The 20,718-nt window shown below is 41.5% G+C and overlaps 1 protein-coding gene across 2 annotated transcripts in view; it reads right to left on the reverse strand.

The window, feature by feature from the left end:
• stac (SH3 and cysteine rich domain) overlaps positions 1-20,718 on the reverse strand; it is a 123,125-nt gene that overhangs the window by 53,822 nt on the left and 48,585 nt on the right. For both annotated transcript variants that reach the window (XM_043688836.1, XM_043688837.1), the window contains exons 4-7: positions 11,745-11,826; positions 11,514-11,629; positions 9,185-9,260; positions 8,723-8,790 (exon numbers count right to left, since the gene is read on the reverse strand). In XM_043688836.1, the coding sequence (XP_043544771.1) occupies positions 8,723-8,790; positions 9,185-9,260; positions 11,514-11,629; positions 11,745-11,826 (342 nt within the window). The remainder of the gene's footprint in view (positions 1-8,722; positions 8,791-9,184; positions 9,261-11,513; positions 11,630-11,744; positions 11,827-20,718) is intronic.

The raw sequence follows: 20,718 nt of genomic DNA on the forward strand, positions 1-20,718 counted from the left end.
TGTTGTGCTTTTCTAGCGCCAGACCTTTTGGGTAAATAGGTGGGCTGATAAGTGGGTTGTGGATGAATGGCAGGGTGAGTGAAGCGTGTGTGTGGTAGTTGGGAGGATAAACCATTTGTGGAGAGGGAGTTATAGTTGGATTGGAATGGAGAACAGTTGGGAATCAGAACAGTCGTTTGATGGTTGGGGGATATTTGAGAGCTTGGAGGCAGTTGAAGGTTGATTGAGATTAGGATGTGTGCCTATCCATGCATTAGATTACATTTTAATGAACAGGATAGATATCCAAATAAGTAATCCAGCTCAGAGTCAGAGACATTTCCAGAGGTTTACAGGGAGCAGAGGAAGTGTCCATTGGAAGTTTAAACATAGATTAATTCCCATATAGATTCCCATGTCAGGATTTCTGCAATGTCCTGATGGGCATCTGCAGATATATGCCCAGTCTTAGATGAGCTGGTGAGCAGAAGATTTAGTCTCAAGAAAAATTAAGAAGCTTTCGTGATATGTTGTTAAGATGCTAAATTCTCATCACCTTCCTGTGTCCCTCAGAAACCTGGACAATAAATAAAGAGATTCCTTTCATTATCTTTAAAACAAAATGAAAGAGTTTATATGCACACCAAAAATCTTCAAACAAATTAAATCCAAAACCTCCATTCTCTGAATAAAGCATTATGTGGGGTCGGTCCTCTATGACCACTAACAATTTCTTCACACGTGCAGAAGTTCAGCCATGAGCTTAATCAATGGACTACCCTGTTCCTATTTTTAATGTTCTTATTGCTGTTCCTGCTTTTGGGTTATTCTTGCTGGAAAAAGATGGCCATCTCTGTCATTGAGCTTCAGTATACCAGAATGCCTGCTTAAAACTTTGGAATCACATAATATAATTATCCATTGACCATTCAGGCTAATGAGATATCTGGGATTGATGGAAATTAAGAACAGAAGCTTTGTAAAGATAGTTTCGAAGCAAGTATTCAAGTGAAGAATTTTCAAGAAAGAGTTGGATACAGCTCTTAAGGATAGTGGAATCAAGGGTATGGGGATAAGGCAGGAACTGATTGAGGATGATCAGCCATGATCATAATGAATGGTGGTGCTGGCTCGAAGGGCAGAATGGCCTACTCCTGCACCTATTGTCTATTGTCTATTGAAGGAAATGATAGATGGCCCTTGAGAAGGGATCAGGGAACTGCAATGAGGCAGAAGAGTAAAAAATTTCAAGCCTACGCTATTAATGTAACACTTTCCAATGAAATTGTCATAGGATCTGTGAGACCTAGGAGAAAGTGAGGACTGCAGATGCTGGAGATCAGAGCTTAAAAATGTGTTGCTGGAAAAGCGCAGCAGGTCAGGCAGCATCAAAAGAACAGGAGAATCGACGTTTCGGGCATAAGCCTTCCTAAAGAAGGGCTTATGCCCGGAATGTCGATTCTCCTGTTCCTTTGGTCTGTGAGACCTGTAAATGCTTTGAGAATTAATATTTCATTTGGTGTTCTCTTTGAAAACTTGCCTCCCTCTACTCTCCCCTAGACTGCATTGATTTTTCTGCTTCTACATTAAAACAGCAAACAAGGGAAATCCCACTGGAAATTATACAGCCATTTTCCAAATTATCTTAGTGTAGATGGTGATAAAAATATTCAATCATCTCAGAAGCCCTTCTACTGCAAGACAAATCCAGTTCTCTGCTCAAGATGAGGTCAATTTAAAATTAAGAAGATCTTATGTAACATGAGGAATCTTAAATAAAAATGTCTGAGGGTACAGGATCGAAGGGCATAACATCATAGCCATAGAGACATACAGCACGGAATCAGACCCTTCAGTCCAATTTATCCATGCCGCCCAGATATCCTAACCTAATCTAATTCCATTTGCCAGGTAAAACACATTCGCCATTCTCACTGGATATCAGCAAAAGTTATTATTTTATTTCTTTTGATTGCCTTATGGAAATGTAAGGCATTGAAGTCAGGCACTTCAGCATAATTGCCCATCAACATAACTGCTGGCATCACGGTACCAGAATCATAGAAAAGCAGGACAATTTAAAATTCAGATCTCAAATTACAGCACAACAACAATGGGATAGCAGAAATGAATCCTTCAGCAACTACCAGCAGAAGTGCCCTCTGGTACTGCGGTAGCATCCCTACCCTACTGCAGGAAGCCCAGGTTCAAGTCCCACCTGCACCAGAGGTGTGTAGTAACATCTCTGAACAGGTTGTTTAGAAAAACAGGTTAAATTTTAATGCCAATGCACCTACATAAAAGACATAAATTTACCCTATTGGCTGAGTATGATTTGAGCTGACTATATTCGAGGCTAGTATCTGTGAAATCAGAGAAACTATTGCATATGCATGACCATTTTCCAGATGTCCATGGGAACAAATCAGAAATAAACAGAATGAAAAACAGCTGTAAATTGAATGCAAATGGAAGAATCCAGCAAGAATCTGAAATAGATTATCATGTCAATTTCTTTCTCAAATGTTTGCAGAAGATAGTCTGAAAATCAAATCAAATCAAGGTTATATCCTTCAAACTTGTTTGTAAATTAAAGCCAAAGTATTTCACAATGTGTAACGCTAATAGAATTTTAGGTTAATCTCTAACTGAACTCAATGTTGCCTTAAGCAGTCTCTGTGTGATAGGGGGCTGAATGAGCCCCCTTGGTGTATCCTCTCATTGATATGGACAGTTTTACTCTCCATGTCAAACTGAACCAAATCCAGAACACTAAGGTGTTAACACTCACTTTTCCAGGTGTTATTGGGCTTAACACGAAGGTTGAAATTTACCTTTTGAGGAAACCGTTGGCTTGTAAACTTCAATCAGAAGGCTTTCTCTGTCATGGTTTTTTTTTTACTTTCCATTGCCATCTCTAAAAGTGGGACAAGCTCAATTTTAAATTTATTTTTTCTTTTTGGATATTGCTGGACCAAATGTGTCCATTTGTATTTTTTACTGTCTTTTGGCTTCTCAGTACATGTGATGTATTAGTGCTTGATGTTGTCCCATATGGTGTCGCAACATATTTTATTCATAAACACATTTGCAGACCTAGTCAATGACTTCTTCCTGAATGTTGCAAAAAACAGACAAAACAAATCTCCCTACAGCAGCAAAGGACACACTGAGAAGCTTTATCTTTCAAACTAAACCACTTCTACTGTCTTGCAATACAGATACCCGTGCCATGAATTCTGACTATCTTCCACTGAGGAAGTCCTATGGGATTAAGGATAACTTCATTTCACAACAGTTCAATGTGTTCTGAAATGGTTCATCAGTCATATTTGTGATGTGCAGACTCTGATAGGGCAAATAATGATTGAAAGGTTGGGTAGATAAGGTGCTCGGAGATTTGTGCACTCCTTCTGATGTCTCAACCTTGCCACTACACATTCCTGGCAAAGTTTTTCCATGTGTTGCTCCATTCCTGAATGACCTCTCTCCACTTTGATCAATCTCAGGTCAAGAGACTTTCACGAGTCAGGATGAATGACTGATCACTTCAAGGACACTTTAAGGACATCTCCAAAGCAGTTCCTCTGTTCTCCTGTGAGTCTCCTGCTTTGACTGAGTTGCCAGTAGAAGAATTACTTTAGTAATCTACTAAGGCACATAGCCAACATGGCATGCACAGTGGAAGTTGTTTTGAGTGATTGATGAGTGTGTGTTTTGACCTCAAATCCCACCGTAACAAGCACCCATGAAAAGGTCTTTACCAGGAAACATCATGAGTGGCTTGTTGAAAATGACCAAGAAGTACAGGACCTAATCAAGTGCAAGTGGAAACCTTTTGCAAATGATAAATCATTACTCCAGAGAAAAGCAGCACTTCCGCAAGTTGTTGAAGGTGGCTGTACAGCGTAAAACCCATGACATAATAAACAAATGGTAAGTAGGAGGAGCACAAGAGATCCAACAACGCTCAGATACTAACAACATACACTGTTTCTTCATTGCTACTGTAATGGTTATGCAAGATCAGCCTCATAGAATATGAGTTACCTGGTTGGGGCTGTTAATCCGATCCAATCAGAGAGCCGTGGCTGACAGATAAGAACAGGGGTGTCAGACATCCTGTTCACTCTGAGAGCTGGCTGTGATGGTGTGGATCAGTATCAAGGACTGTCTATGTGCAAATAAGGGGTGACTTAGGGACAGGATACCAGCGTATGTGGAGTTATTTCAGGTGACGAAAGAAAAGCATGCTCCTGAAGAAATTTGCTCGCGACAGTTGTCGTTGAGTTGGAGTAAGTATATTGGGCATCATACTGATATTTGGGAAGCTTGGTTCATTCAATCCTGCCGTCAAAGACTGGGTCCAGTATGTGGAAAAGTGCGCTTTTTTTCTGGGCAAGTGATATTGAGGTAGATGAAAAGCAATGAGGAATTCTCCTGGCAGCTTGTGGACTGCCAGCTTTATTGGTTATTGGGATTCTAACTTTTCCTGAGTCACCAAATATATAAATCTTATAAATCTTTCAAGACTTGGTGAATTCAGTTAAGGAATCTTAAGATCCTAAGTCTCTTCTAATTCTGAGATGCTATCAGTCTTACTTGGCAATTCGAGAAACAAGGGAATCCGTATCGGGATTTTTGACAAGGTTAAGATGACTGACAGAAGCATGCGACTTTGGTTTGACACTTAATGAGATTTGATATGTGGGATTAATAGTGTAACCATGCAAAAGGACTACCAGCTGAAGCTCAATTGGACTTCCAACAGGCACTACGACTGACTTTATCATTTGTGAATGTGGCAAATGAAGCAAATGAAATGCAGGGTATTCCAATGGAAGTGGACACTCTCGCCAGTCTGACTGCGCTTGGGGAACACCATTTGAGTGAAGGCAATTGCATAGCCTTATTCAGGACATATCCTTAACAGAGGGACTCTAGGTCAGCCCACAGCAAAACCCCAAAACAAAGCCAATCCTGAGCAAAATGCTTCTTCAGGTTCCAGGACAGCAAGCCATTGTAGTTGCTGCCGTTGTGTAGACTTGAGACAATAAACAGTCCCACTAGACTAAATTGAATAACAGAACTTAAAGGGGCCAGTATCCAGGAGAGTACACACCTTGGGAAGTTCACCAATATCTGGTTTGGAACAATTAAATTTCTTAGCGACATCCAAATCAGAACCAATCAAAATAAATGTCCAGTTAAATGGTCACCAGGTTCTATTGGAGTTCGATACTGCTGCGGCTGTTTCAGTAATTGCAGAACCAACCTCAAACAAAATTTGCTTTGGACTCCAATCCTTAGGCTTATGCAAGACCTTGGATAGACTGAGAACCTATACTGGAGAACCTTTACAGATTAAGGGTACAACTTCAGTTCTGGTCTTATGTGAGAAGTAGCTGATTCAGTTACAACTGACTGTAGTAAAAGACATAGGGCCCAAGCTTGATGGGGCAAAGATTTGTTGACAAACATTCATCTAGAGTGGCTCAACATTTTTCAATTAGAAAATGGCTGCCTGGGTGCTTTTTAGGAAGGCCTAAGGGCTATCAAAGGAGCCAAGGTCACTTGCATCTTGATCAGGAAGCAATTTCACGATTCTGTAGGAGAGGCCCAGTGCCATTTGCTTTATGGGCAAAAGTAGAGGCAGAAATCAGAAGGCCAGAAATCAAAGGAATCATCAAACCAGTCCAGTTTTCGGAATTGGTAGCACCAGTTGTAGCGATTGTGAAGCACAATGGGTAGCTTCTGTTTTGTGAGTAATCCACTTTTTGCAGCTGAATAAATACCCAATTCCTTGCATAGAGTATTTATAGGAAATGCTAGTGGGGAGAGGTGGGGGTTGGGGAGGGCTGTCCTTCACAAAGCTGGACCTGCAATTGCAGTTAGATGAGGTTTTCCAGAAATATGCTACAATTAATACCCATATGGTTTGTACCAATATACGAGACTGCCATTTGGGGTATCATTAGCCTGTGCAATTTTTCAGTGGACGATGAAGAACATTTTAGAAGGTCTACCCCAGGTTGCCACTCACTTAGATGAAGTGCTAATACCAGGGAAGCACTTAGAGAACTTGGACATAATCCTTAGGTGTTTCTCCTAGGTGGGTGTATGCCTTAGCATGTGTGTTCCAGAAAGCCAAGAGACCTACTTGGGTAATAGAATTGACAAGACTGGATTACCTCTGTTGGAAGATAAACTGAGGGCGATCAAAGGACAGATGCAACATTTTTATATACTGTTTTTGCCCACCATGATACAGACTTCCCTGGTTGGATTGGGAAGCTAATGTGAGCCTGAATTCCAGGTTGAAAATGAAAAAAATGCCTGTGATTGGGTATCAATTGCAATTTTCACAAAAGTGCCAACTGAAAAGCCACCTCAGGAAGCCCCTTCCAATTAAGTATAGTTGATGGTCATGGTAGTACGAAGTACAATCAAAGGCAGGCCTGACCAGCAGCCCAGTGGGAAAGCAGTAGTTGATGGGACTGGTAGAGACTGCAGCATTGTGATAAATAAAATCTCATGCATGGCTGTCAGAGCACCATTGTAGAGGAGGAAACCTCCCACAAAATGGCCTGTAGCCGTACCCATCACATTCCAGCAGTCTCTGCTAGATTCCTGGTCTGTGGTCAAGAGGCAGCCTTCAGTTCAATTCTGGGTTCTATCCTTGACTGGAGTGCCAATGCCATGGATAAGACCCCAACCCACCATTTGCTTCAATTGGTCCATTAGCAGACAGAAGTGTCTATCTACTGTTGCTAGGAGGATAGCTTCTGCTGTTCAAGTTTATTGTGTCTGGTGACAGGTTAGTCACTTGCTACAGGAAAAACTAGCTACAGAAAAAGATATAAGCACATGGTTTGGCAGCCACATGTGTCGGTAGATGTGGAAAGCCTCCAGTTCCTGCATCCAAACTAGTTCTGCAGGAGCAGGACAAGCCAGATCTTTTATCTAGATTTGTTACAGCTCAATTAATGGCGGTCAATTGCTAGGATTTATTAACAACTATATTGTCATCATAATATGTATGGCTGAAGGCAAATGAAACTGCTCTTTTCCTGCACTGTTATAAAAATAGAAAAACAATGCTATGCACAGTGTATTATTCTGCTGCATCTTTACAATCTTACCATTAATGGCCTTAAAGGGGCAAGTAATTGCTCTAATATTTGAAGGCACTGATAAGCTACTTGCTCAATAGGACATTGGGAGTCAATTCCAAGGTTTTTAAAAATTGTTGCTATATTTTGCCAACTGTTGCTCTTCTAAGGATAGCAATTTGCATGTGTGACAAGTATGTCTCACATACTAAATGGCTGAGTGTCTTTTTTCTGCCTTGTAGGATGGGATTCTTATCCTTCAGCTGGAGAAACCTTTGGTTACTTAAGAGCAATATCAGTGCTGATATTAAAGACAACAATTACAATTCACAATCTTTATGATTTAATAAATGGGGTATCCTACATTTCAAAACAAAGGGATTAATGATGATTTACAAACTTTATCATATTTGGGCAACCCTTCTCCAAGTTCATTCAGCTGTCTGTGACCCCTACTGCTTTCTAAAGGGAATAGAGTCATAGAACCATAGAGATGTACAGCATGGAAACAGACCCTGCGGTTTAACCCGTCCATGCCGACCAGATATCCCAACCCAATCCAGTCCCACCTGCCAGTACCCGACCCATATCCCTCCGAACCCTTCCTATTCATATACACATCGAAATGCCTCTTATATGTTGCAATTGTACCAGCCTCCACCACTTCCTCTAGCAGCTCATTCCATACATGTACCACCCTCTGCGTGATGAAGTTGCCCCTTAGGTCTCTTTTATATCTTTCCCCTCTCACCCTCAACCTATGCCCTCTAGTTCTAGACTCCCCGACCACAGGGAAAAGACTTTGCCTATTTACCCTATCCATGCCCCTCATAATTTTGTAAACCTCTAAAAGGTCACCCCTCAGCCTCTGACACTCCAGGGAAAACAAAACCAGCCTGTTCAGCCTCTCCCTATAGCTCAAATACTCCCACCTGGCAACATCCTTGTAAATCTTTTCTGAACCATTTCAAGTTTCACAACATCTTTTTGATAGGAAGGAGACCAGAATTGCACACATTATTCCAACAGTGGCCTAACCAATGTCCTGTACAGCTGCTACATGACCTCCCAACTCCTGTACGCAATACTCTGACCAATAAAGGAAAGCATACCAAGCGCCTTCTTCATTATCCTATCTACCTGCGACTCCACTTTCAAGGATCTATGAACCTGCCCTCCAAGGTCTCTTTGTTCAGCAACACAGAATATGTGGGTAAAAAAAAATTAAATTGAATTATGGCACTCACTGGAACCTGTGACACAAAAGTACCATGCCACTTCAAAAGATGTATTTCAAGCAGGCAGGCAAGAACATCACCGAGATACCGAAACTGGGATCCACTGATCTAAAGAAATCTCAAAACTACTTTCACTTGTGAAATGATGCCAGTCTTGACAAGGAAAGCCAGCTTCAAAAAGTTCCAATTATGGATTCAGAGGATCAGCTGATTTACATATTTGAGCTTTACTCCTTTACGGTGAAAAGAAACGTGCGTCTCTCCTAGCCCAGGTTTCCACTCCACTCCTAAGTGCAATCAATGCCAGCTTCTCTTCCATGGCCTTTGTGATTGGAGCTGTTGCATCATAAAATGGGTTACAAGATGGTCTTATCAGGATTGTCAGGTTCCTACCTGAGAACTGGAAGGCTTCCTTTCTACCCTCGTGATATTTTCAAGTCCATTCTCTAGAGAGCCAAATACTACAAAAGAAAGAAAAATGTCATTATTACTGATAACCAAAACTCACTCATGCCCTGGTTTCTTTTTCTGCTCTGCATGTAACATTGTACTTCACGTCTCATTAAATTGTAAAAGGATGGATTTCAATATTAATCATTTACAACACTTAAAAAGCCAACTGTGAAACAGAACAATAAATAGAACGTGAAAACTGATAAGTTACAAAGAATAATGTTCATGTATCATTGAGATCTAGTTCAATTATAGGCATTAATCAAATGCTGCTTGAAATTTGGTAGCAAAATTCTGTTAATAGAGCAGATGCACATTTTGTAGAATGTTCAGATGCTAAAGCTTCTGGACTCAGTGATTCCAACACAAAGAGCTGAAATGCAGATTTAGTTTCATGCTTACCGCTATCGCTATACTCCCTTGACAGCCCACGTGGAGCATCAGCACCTTCTTCTGGGACTTCAGCCAGGTCTGAAGCCTGGGACAAAATGAAGAGAACAGCAAGTGTGTGTGGTCACAAATGGAAGTTAAGACCAATTACACTGATGAGGTTTCAACAACTTCAGTAAAACGTTAGTTTGAAACAAAACTGAGAAATCTAAAACCAATGAAAAGAATGTTGGAAAGGCACCTGTGCCAACAGTCACGAAAAGGGGCAAAAATGTATTTCAATTAGAATCCCCACAGTGTGGAAGCAGACCATTTGGCCCATTTAGTCCAGACTGACACTCTAAAGAGCATCCCACCCTGATCCACTCCCCTATCTTATGACCCTGCAATTCTAATTGGCTAATTCACATAGCCTGCATATCCCTGGACACGATGAGTAATTTGGCATGACCAAAGCATATAACCTGCATATCTTTGGGCTGTGGGAGGAAAACAGAGTACCCACGCAGACACAAGAAGAATGTGCAGACAGTCGCCTGAGGCTGGAATTGAAGCCAGGTTCCAACCGCTGTGAGGCAGCAATGCTAACTACAGAGCCAATGTGCCACCGCAAATTACGTGAATAGGTAAACAGAATAAAGGAAAGACTGACTGAATGATTTAATGGATAATACATTAATCAATAGGCATTTTATATAAATATATCAGGCCTTACTTCTTTTAGTCATTTACATAATGTCTGTTAGGAACATACGAACAGGAATAGGCCTTTCAGCCTCGGCCTAATTCACTATTTACATAGATCAAGGTATAACATTTCCCTCAATACCACTTTCCCACATAATGTACATGCACCTTGATATCATTCGCCTCCAGAAATCTTTTTTTAATTTACTCATGGGCATCACTGGCTGGGCCAGCACTTATTACCCATCCTTAGTGGCATTTGAGAAGGTGACAATGAGATGCCTTCTTCTATGAGTCCAGTCTACTATAGTACCATTATGGATGGAGTTTCCATTATGGATGGAGTTTCTGGGTTTTGACCAGCATAATTGAAGGAACAGTGATCTATTTCCAACTATCTATTGATTTCTATCTTGAATGTGCTCAATGACAGCGATTCTTCTGACCAAATGATGAAGTGGATATTAATAAAGTATCTGATGTTGGTTAGGCACAAGACACTAGCCTAAATAATTTCTGCAACGAGGTCTTGGGAATGAGAATCATCTCCAACAACCACAATCAGCTGTCTACATGTTAGGTATGACTCCAAACAGCAGATTTCTGCCAAATTCTCAGTAAGTGCAGTTTTGCCTTGATTTCTTGATGCCATTCTGATTTAATAGCTGGATTGATGTTCTGATTTAATAGCTGGATTGATGTTCTGATTTAATAGCTGGATTGATGTTCTGATTTCAGTAGATTTTGCCCATGCTTACACCAAGACTACTAAACAGGTTATGCTGATAAACTGAAGAAGTTAAGCTTGTCCGATTAAAGAAGGGAATGAGATTTGATAAGATATATCTAAATCATGAGAGATCTGGACACAGTGGATAATGAGAAACTGTCCCCCCATTGATGGAGGGGTTGAGAACCAGAGGACATCAAAATAAGGTGATTGGCTAAAAAACAAAATCAAAGGCAGCATGAGAAAACACATATTTGTGGAATCTCTGGTTAGGATTCAGATTGCAGAACCTGATTGTGTGGTGGAGGCATTGGATAAGGCTGAGACCTGAAGGCTGTGTTAGTTTTGCAGAGAGCTGGAAAAGCCATCAAGGGCTAAATGGCCCCCTTTTGTGCTGTAACATTCTTGATTCAATAACCATGAACCATTTTCAATTACTGGGTCTCTTTCTTAACCAATGTACTATATGTTGGTGGTGAAGTTTGTTGCTGTCTGCCAAATTGAACAATCTGTTTATACTGTTGTGATGCTGCATGCACAGCTTTCTCTATTTTACCACCATAAGCAAATTTAGCCTAGGCAATATTGCAGTGAAAAGAATTAAACTAAAAAGAAAAATTTTAAGATTGAACACTGACATTCAGTTGCAAAAGAAGGATAATTTTCAGCATTATTGAGTTTCTGGCAGAGAACCTTAACTGCCAACTACTTATCAGGATATTTTAATGACTGCTGGGCAAAGTGCTCTGCCAGAAACTCAATAATGCTGAAAATTATCCTTCTTTTGCAACTGTATCAACTCTATTGTTAACATGGAATTACAAACAGGAGTAAGGGTCTTTGTTTTTAGCTTAGATAGTATATCAAAGGGAGGACTGAGTCAACCAGAGTTAGTGAAAGTACCTGATAGCCCGTATTACTTACAGAATTACGCTGAGGTGAGTCTGATGTACTGCCTGACCCTGACTTCTTAGTTCTTTGAGCCAGGGAAGTTCCAAACCGAAGGGCTTCATATACTGGGTCTATTTTACTGCCGCATGCTGAATTGGGAAATAAACAGAAAGCAGTAAGTGAGTTGAACGGAACTGCAGCAATATGTCTCACAAATTGACAAGACACACCTCGGCCTCAATACTGGGAAGAACAAGTACTTACCGATAGGCATCACTTCTTTGATGCACCCATATTGTTCATGGATTAATAGCGGAGAGCTATAGTAACGCCGGAACCCTTTTGGCTGCCAATGAAAGAATAAGCATATGAGCAGTAATTAGTGGAGGATGATACTCTGACTTATTCTACAGAAGGTGACCATTCAGCCTATCATTTCATTTCGGATATCCTGAAGTTATGAAAGTCACTAACTAAATTGCTGCAAGTGCTTTGTTTTTTGCTTTCACACCCCAAAAAGACAAATCATTTTCTAAAACGTCTGTCTTCATATTCAACAGTTTATAAAGATTCAAGTATAATCAATAAAGTAGTATTGGAAACAAGTGTAAGGCATTTAAGTGACCAGAAAGCAGTCAAAACCAAAATGAGGTGACTCAAAGTTGCCCTCTGATGATGAGCAAGCCATTCGTTTCTAATAAACTCAAAACTAATACATATCCTATAATATTTCCAATGTCTCTCAGGGAAATAATGGAGAGATTGGAAATGCCAACATTCTTAGCAATGTCAAAAATCACATGATACAAGGTTATAGATTAGATCCCCTATAGTGTGGAAACAGGCCCTTCAGCCCACCAAGCCCCTCGGAAGAGTAACCCACCCAGATCCATTTCCCTCTGGCTAATGCACCTAACACTATGAGCAATTTAATATGGCCAATTCACCTAACTTACACATCTTTGGACTGTGGGAGGAAACTGGAGCACCCGGAGGAAACCCACGCAGACATGGGGAGAATGTACAAACTCCACACAGACAGTCGCCTAAGGCCGGAATTGAACCTGGGTCCCTGGTACAATGAGGCTACAGGGCTAACCACTGAGCCACTGTGCTGCCCCAATGGGACTTTTTTTACAAACACTAGCTTTTGGAGTGCTGCTCCTTCATCAGGTGCTAGTTAGTGAGGAAGACCTTTGACACAGAATTTAAAAGGAAAAGATCAAAGGGTCTTTTCCTTATAAATTCTGAGGTCTAAGGTCGTCCTCTCTACCTAGCACCTGATGAAGGAGCAGCGCTCTGAAAGCTAGTGTTTTTTCAATAAACCGGTTAGATTATAAATTGGTGCTGTGTGATTATTGACCTTGTCCAACTCAGTCCAATACTGTTACCTCCATATCATTCTCAGCAATGACAGAGTAAGAATTAATTTTTAAAAACAGGGGCCAATGGGTAATCTTTACTGTCATGAGGTCTGTTTTGTCTGAGAGCTGGATTTCAACCTTAGTACAGTATAAGGTTAGAACTGCAATCTCAATAATGTCACCTTTCAATCAAGATGCTACAGCAGCACAGTGTTTGCTTATTTATCCAGATATAAAGAAATCTGTACTTGCTGAAAAGCAAGAGGTTCCTATGGCTTCTATTCTTCAACAATCATCACAAAAAAACAGAATAACTGGCCATTATTCTCAATACAGTTAGTGGGACTTATCTAAAGTAAATCTGCTGGTGTGTTCAGCTACATAACAGCAGTGACTGTATTGCAAAAGCAATCTGTTGATTGTGAAGCAGTTTGCTACATCTTCTGAATATTAAACATATTAAACATGTATCTAAATGCAAAGTATTTCCTTTTCTCCTGAATTGCACATGAATCATATTTAAGGCATTTAAGCTTATGGGAAAACTAGATGCCTGCATTTGTATCGTCTAGGAATTTAGATAACAGGAATGAAGAACTCAAATGCATTAATAATCCAAAGATGAGGGACTTAACTTACAAGGATTGATTGGAGAAGCTGGGGTGATCCATTTTGAACAGAAGATTTAGAGTAGATTTGACAGAGGTTCCCAAAATCATGAAGACAGGGGCAACAGGGGAAACTGTTCCCATTGGTGTATACTTCGAGAACCAGATTTAAAGTGAATAACAAACAAACCAAAAACAACAAGAAAAATTGTTTTTTACACCACGAGTGATCAATTTCTGGAATTTACTGCCTGAAAAGTGCTGGAGACAAATTCAATTGTGGCTTTCTAAAAGGTGAGAGATAATGATCTGAAGAGAAATGTTTGCAGCGCTGCCTGAAAAAGGCACTGAAGTCAAACAGCTGAGTTGACCTTACTGACAGCGATCTTGGGCCCAATTCACTCAATGGGATCCTTTGTCCCACTACTCAGTGGGTGGCATGGTGGCTCACAGCTCCAGGGACCTGGGTTCAATTCCAGCCTTAGGCAACTGTCTGTGTGAAGTTTGCACATTTTCTCCATGTCTCCACTGGTATGCTCCAGCTTCCTCCCACAAACCAAAGATGTGTAGGTTAGGTGGATTGACCATGCTAATTTGCACATAGTGTACAGGGATGTGTAGGTCAGTGCATTAGTCAGGAGTAAATGTAGAGTAATAGGGTCTGGGTGGATTACTCTTCAGAGGGTTGGTGTGGACTTGTTGAGCCAAATGGTCTGTTTCCACACTGTAGGATTCTATGATTCTTCTTTGCATAATCATTCTGGAATTCCATATCTAAATAGATTACCAACAATAATGTTATTGCGTCAAAATGTATTAAAATAAACAGTGTAATATCTATGAAATAATCTATAACATTCAAAGCTCCCCTACTATCCATCCCCGGATCTGACAAGGCAACATTGTACTGATAAGTAGAAGCTGGTGTAAGACAGTATCTTACACTCATTTTTTTGACTACATACGCTAGGCCTGCCTGGAGTAAATATTATACGTGTTCAGATCATATCTCTGTGTGTTCACCTGATTTTTTGATACATGACAAATATCAAGGTGGTGTTTTGAAAAATTCCTTGCAATGTATTTAACCGAAACAAACTGGATTCAGTCACTTCTTAATTTTCCTATCATGCCTACAATATTACTTTTTCACTTGTGTCAAAGCAGCAACTCCAATTAGGTTGGTGAGTTGATTAGGTTTACAGAGTTGGAGTCATACAGCACAGAAACAGATACTTCAGCCCAATTTGTTCATGCCAACCAGGTTTCCTAAACTGAACAAATCCTACTTGCCTGTGTTTGGTTCATACCCCTCTAAATCCTTCCTCCCAATGTACCTGTCCAAATGTCTTTAAATATTGCAATTATACCCACCTCTACCACTCCTTTGGCAGCTCATTCCAGAAATGCACCACCCTCTGTGTGAAAAAGCTGTCCCTTGGGTCCCTTTTAAATCTTTCCCATCTCACCTTAAACTTATATCTGCTAGTTTTGGACTTCCCTATCCTGGGAAAAAGACCTTTGCAATTCACCTTATTCATGCCCCTCATGATTTTATAAACCTCCATAGGGTCACCACTCAGTCTCCTACACTCTTGGAGAAAAAAGGTCCAGCCTAACCAGCCTCTCTATGTAACTCAAAGCTTCTAGTCTCGGTAACATCCTTTTGAAACTTCTTTGCACCCTTTCTAATTTAATAACGCCCTCCCTGTAGCAGGGCAATCAGAATTGTACGTAGTACTCCAAATGTGGCCTTACCAATGTTTGCACAGCTATAACGTGATGTCCCAACTGGCTGCTCATGCTCCCCTTTGAGAAGTTTTTGCAACTGCTCCAAGACTTCCTTGACCCTGACGCCAGGAAGGTAACACACCATCCTGCAATCTCAGCCACAGAAACACCTTTTTATGCCTCTGAATAGAGAGTCCACAATTACAATTCTTCACTTAGACTTTTCCATGCCCTCCTTTACAGTAAAACCAGTCTTGGTGCCAAAGAGCTGGCAGCTGCTGCTATTTTCCACTGAGGGGCTATCCCCTCCAACAGTATCCAAATAGTATTGTTGCTTGAGAGGGGGATAGCCACAGAAGACTCCTGCACTACCTGCCTACTTCTCCTGGCAGTCACCCATCTACCTAACTGAACTTACTGTGTCAAAAACTGTAGCGCTGGAAAAGCATAGCATCTGAGGAGCAGAAGAGTCGACGTTTTGAGCATAAGTTGTTCATCGGATGCTGGCTGACCAGCTGTGCTTTTCCAGTGCCACACTTTTTGACTGATCTCCAGCATCTGCAGTCCTCACTTTCTCCTGAACCTGTGGTTTGACTACATCTCTAAAGCTACTACTTATCACACTTCCTGTCTCCTGTAATTCCTTAGTGTATCCAAGTGCCATTCCAAGCAATCCATGTGGTCTGAGAGGAACTGCAGCCATCTCCTGCAGACATAATCACCAGGGTCACTCGACTGCTCCCGGATCTCCCACAGGAGGAGCATATCACTCCATTATCTGCCTTCTCTGTTCCTTTAACAACTACTGCACTTAGGCCCTTACCTTTTGGCTGCTTACCCTCCTGAACCAAACTTGGTATTCACCTAGCTGGAAATGTGTTGCTGGAAAAGCGCAGCAGGTCAGGCAGCATCCAGGGAACAGGAGAATCGACGTTTCGGGCATAAGCCCTTCTTCAGGAATGAGGAAAGTTTGTCCAGCAGGCTAAGATAAAAGGTAGGGAGGAGGGACTTGGGGTAGGGGCGTCGGAAATGTGATAGGTGGAAAGAGGTCAAGGTGAGGGTGATAGGTCAGACTGGGGTGGGGGCGGAGAGGTCGGGAAGAAGATTGCAGGTTAGGAAGGCGGTGCTGAATTTGATGGATTTGACTGAGACAGGGTGGGGGGAGGGGAAATGAGGAAACTGGTGAAATCCGAGTTCATCCAGCAGGCTAAGATAAAATCTGTCTTCTTGGTATTCACCTAGGCCCACACTTAGACCTACCAGCAGCACTTTGACCAAAAAATGGCCACAAAAATTGCTGGAACAAGACACAGTAATGACTCCCTTCCCCACTTCCCTAAATTCCCACATTTAACTCAGCTCCCAGTGTTTTCACTCTCTGCAGCTCACACTCTGTTTCTGTCATCAAGATGATCACCTTGTGCTGTAAATATTCTGAGATTCTATGTTGTTTCATCTATTTTGTATGAATCATGGCGAAGGATTTTTTTTGCCTCTTATAACAGAGGGAAACAAAGAGCATCAATAAAGCCCACATTGAGCAGTCTGTACAATGGCCCTCCAAAGTAACTTTCTGTTCAGAGACCTCACCAAACAAAGAGAGAAAAGATTTAACTTGAATGAGCCTGTAACAAATTGTAGGCATAATACTGCTCTTTCATTTAGGAGAAATTTTTAATGTTGGATTATTGCATAATTATAATTGCTTTATCCACTATGTTTTTTGAAGCACTGCCCTTTTCTTTTGGGAACAAGGGTTCGTAAGGTGAACAGATGGTATTACACCTACTTCAAAAAGCATAGTGAATTTAGCATCTTAATTTAGTTGCACAGTCAATGCTGATTAGATATCATATGCATTGGTGTTCAGAATGAAGTAATTGTAATTATGCAACAATCCAACACTTACAATTTTGTACACGTTACTTTAAAATTAGCTGGGTGCAAGATAAATAAAAGAGCTCCCATCACATCTCATTTTGAGCAGTGTCTAGCTATATTGTCATAATGGCTGAAAGATGCAGAAATGACAGGCAAAAACATTTTGTCATGTCAAAAAAACCTTGCTTAATTTAGGCTCCTAGATGCAATATGGCCTGATGATGTCTGACTATCATCAAACACTGAAACATTTATGAAGTCACCTCCAGGTTTTGTATTTCAAACCACTATGTAGGCAAACACTTTACTTCAGTACAATGTGGTCATTTGACATTTTCTTTTAATGACAAGGCTGATTGCTTCCCAGCTGCCTTTCACTTACAAAACACAACTTTTGCTATTTTGATTAAAAATTTAATGGTCACCTTCTAAATGTCAATGCATTGAAACACAATGCTGAGAACATAATGTTCATGCAATCCAATCAGTGCTTTTAAATGAATGATGTGGCTTCATTTGCATTGTTTTAACATTCTTTGACCATTCTTTCTCCTGTGCCTCTGAAAGTATTAATTCTTTCTGGTCATGTGGTTCTAAGTACCCTGCATATCTTTTGTTATCTTCTCCAATTGGTTATTGCTAATGCATAATTATTGCCAATGAGGAATAGCACCTTGTTGACAGCTGAATAGATTCAGTTACCAAAAACAGAAATTACTGATGAAACTCAACTGGTCTGGGCAGTACCTATGGGAAGAAAGAAGAGTTAGCATCTCGAGTGTGGAAAACTCTTCATTAGAACTGATAGCAGCTAGGGAAAAAAAGCTGGTATTTAGGGGTTGGTGGTGGGGAAGAGGTGAGCAGGTAGGTGCCGATGGAACCCATAGAGAGAGAGAGAGAAAGAGAGAGATACAGGCGAGAGGATTACTGATAGTGTGCCAAGCCAGGACAGAAACTGATAATAAATGATAGTGAGAGGAGAGAGTGAGTTGGCTGTGCTGGAAACAACCTGACAGAACCGTGATGTTGGGGTGTGTAAAAAAAGTGAAGGAAGGAATCAGGCTCTAAAGTTATTGAACTTCATGTTGAGACTCAGAGGCTGCACAGCCCCCAAACAGAAAGTGAGATGTTGTTCTTTGAGCTAGTACTGAGGCCCACTGGAACACTGCAGCTTGAAGCAGGAATGTTGGTGTGGGAACACATTGATATGTTGAGGTGACAGGCATCTGGAAGCTTGGGATTATTTTTACAGAGATAACAGAGGTATTCTGCAAAGTGGTCACCCAGTCTGCATTTCATCTCCCCAATGTAGAGGAGACCACACTGTGAACAATGAATAAGTAGACTAGATTGAATGAAGTATAGGTAAATCACTGCTTCACCTGGAAGTTATGTTTCATGCCTTGGACAGTGAGAATGGAAGAGGTAAACTGGTAAGTGTTAGACATTCAGCAATTGCATGGGAAGGTGCCTTATGGCTGTGGGGAGATGTTGGGAATGGACAAAGAGTGAAGCAGGGTATCCCAGATGGAATGGTCTCTGCACAAGCTGCACTTGACTTGTTCTTCGAGGGCTGTCAATGTGATGTTGGTCACCTTAATTTCTCTGCTCCCCTCATCCATTCGAACATACCTCTCTCTGACCTGACTGCACTCCATGCTCTTGGATATAATCCTGACTTTGTCATCAAGCCTGGTAACAAGGTGGTGCTGTTGTTATCTCACAGACTGATCTCTACATTGCAGAAGCTGAGTGTTAGCTTGTAGATACCTCCTTCTATCTCACCTGGATCATGTCCCCCCTATCGACCTTCAACCTCATCATATCTTGGGATCTCCCAAAGAAAGCCTCCCAGCTCATACTTCCTAAACCCCACATAGTCGACTTCGATCTTCTCTCAGAATCCACAAACAGGACTGTACCTAGATAGACCCATTGTTTCTTCCTATTCCTGCTCCACAGAACTTACTTTTTCCTTCTTTGACTCAATTGTTTCTCTCCTTGTCCAAACCCTCCCCACTTACAATTCCTAATCTTCTGATTCTATATCAGTTTCAAAAGTTCCACTTCCTGCGATACAGCCATCTCCTCCTCACCATGGATATGCAATCCCTTGAGACAGCTATTCCCCATCAGGATGGTCTTACAGCCTGGAAAGATGGCCTGAAGCATCCGCATCCACACCTCTCAGCCTGACCGAGATCGTCTTCACTTTGAACAACTTTGCCTTTAACTTCTCCCACTTTCTTCAGGTCAAAGGGATGGCCATGGATATCTGAATGGGCCCCAGTTAAGCCTATCTCTTTGTGGGGTACATAGAACATCCCTTGTTCCAGTTCTACTCAAGCCCCCACCCATAACTCTTCCTCTGGTACATTGAAGGCATCGGTGCAGCTTCCCATTCTCATTTGGAATTTGAAAGTTTCTAATTTCTCTTCTAATTTCCACCCTGCCCTCACCTTCACCTGTTCCAGCTCTAACTCCTCCTTTCCCTTCTGTTTCCATTTCTGGGGCTAGGCTAGCTACCGATATCCAGTACAAACCCACTGACTCCCACAGTTACTGGGACTATACATCCTGAGGCCCTGCCTCCTGTAAGCACTTCATCCCATTCTCACAGTTTCTCCATTTACATTGCAAATGTTCTGATGATGCTAACTTCTACAGTGGGGGCCTCAGAAATTTCCACCTTTCCCCCTCCCCTCCTTTGTCAGCATTCCACAGGGACTGTCCCAACTGGGATACCCTGCTCTACTCTTCGTCCATTCCCGACACCTTCCCAAGCAATTGCTGAAGGTGTAACACCTGTCTATTTCCCTTCTCCCTCCTCGCTATCCAGGGCCCCATACATACATTCCAGGTGAAGCAGCAATTTACCTGTACTTCATTCAATCTAGTTTATTGTATTCCCTGCTCACAATGTGGTCTCTTTTTTATGCTGGGGAGACAAAATGCAGACTGGATGACCACTTTGCAGAACACCTATGTTCTGTACAGAAAAGTAACTGAGCTTCCAGTTGCCTGCCACTTCAACATACCACCATGTTCTCTGGTCAACATCACTGTCTAAGGCTTGCTGCAGTGAAGCTCAGTGCCAACTGGATGAACAGCTTCTTGTTTTCCGCTGGGGACACTGTGGCACCTGGGACTCAACATTGAGTTCAAGAGCTTTACAGCTTGATTTTGTCCTTCCACTTTTTCTACCCACTCCCTCAGACTCTGATCCTTTCAGCACAGGCAAATCATTCTCTCAGATCTCATTATCAATAAACCATTTTCTCCTCTGTCCTGGCCCACTATCAACAATTCCCTCATCTATAGAACATAGAACAATCCAGAGCAGTACAGGCCCTTCGGTCCTCGATGTTGCGCCGACCTGTCATACCAATCTGAAGCCCATCTAACCTACACTATTCCATGTCCATCCATATGCTTGTCCAATGACGACTTAAATGTACTTAAAGTTGGCGAATCTACTACCGTTGCAGGCAAAGCATTCCATACCCTTACTACTCTCTGAGTAAAGAAGCTACCTCTGACATCTGTCCTGTATCTATCACCCCTCAATTTAAAGCTATGCCCCCTCGTGCTAGCCATCACCATCTGAGGAAAAAGGCTCTCCCTGTCCACCCTATCTAACCCTCTGATTATCTT

This window comes from Chiloscyllium plagiosum, chromosome 4 (assembly GCF_004010195.1).
Source record: "Chiloscyllium plagiosum isolate BGI_BamShark_2017 chromosome 4, ASM401019v2, whole genome shotgun sequence".
In the NCBI taxonomy this organism is placed as follows: Eukaryota; Metazoa; Chordata; class Chondrichthyes; order Orectolobiformes; family Hemiscylliidae; genus Chiloscyllium; species Chiloscyllium plagiosum.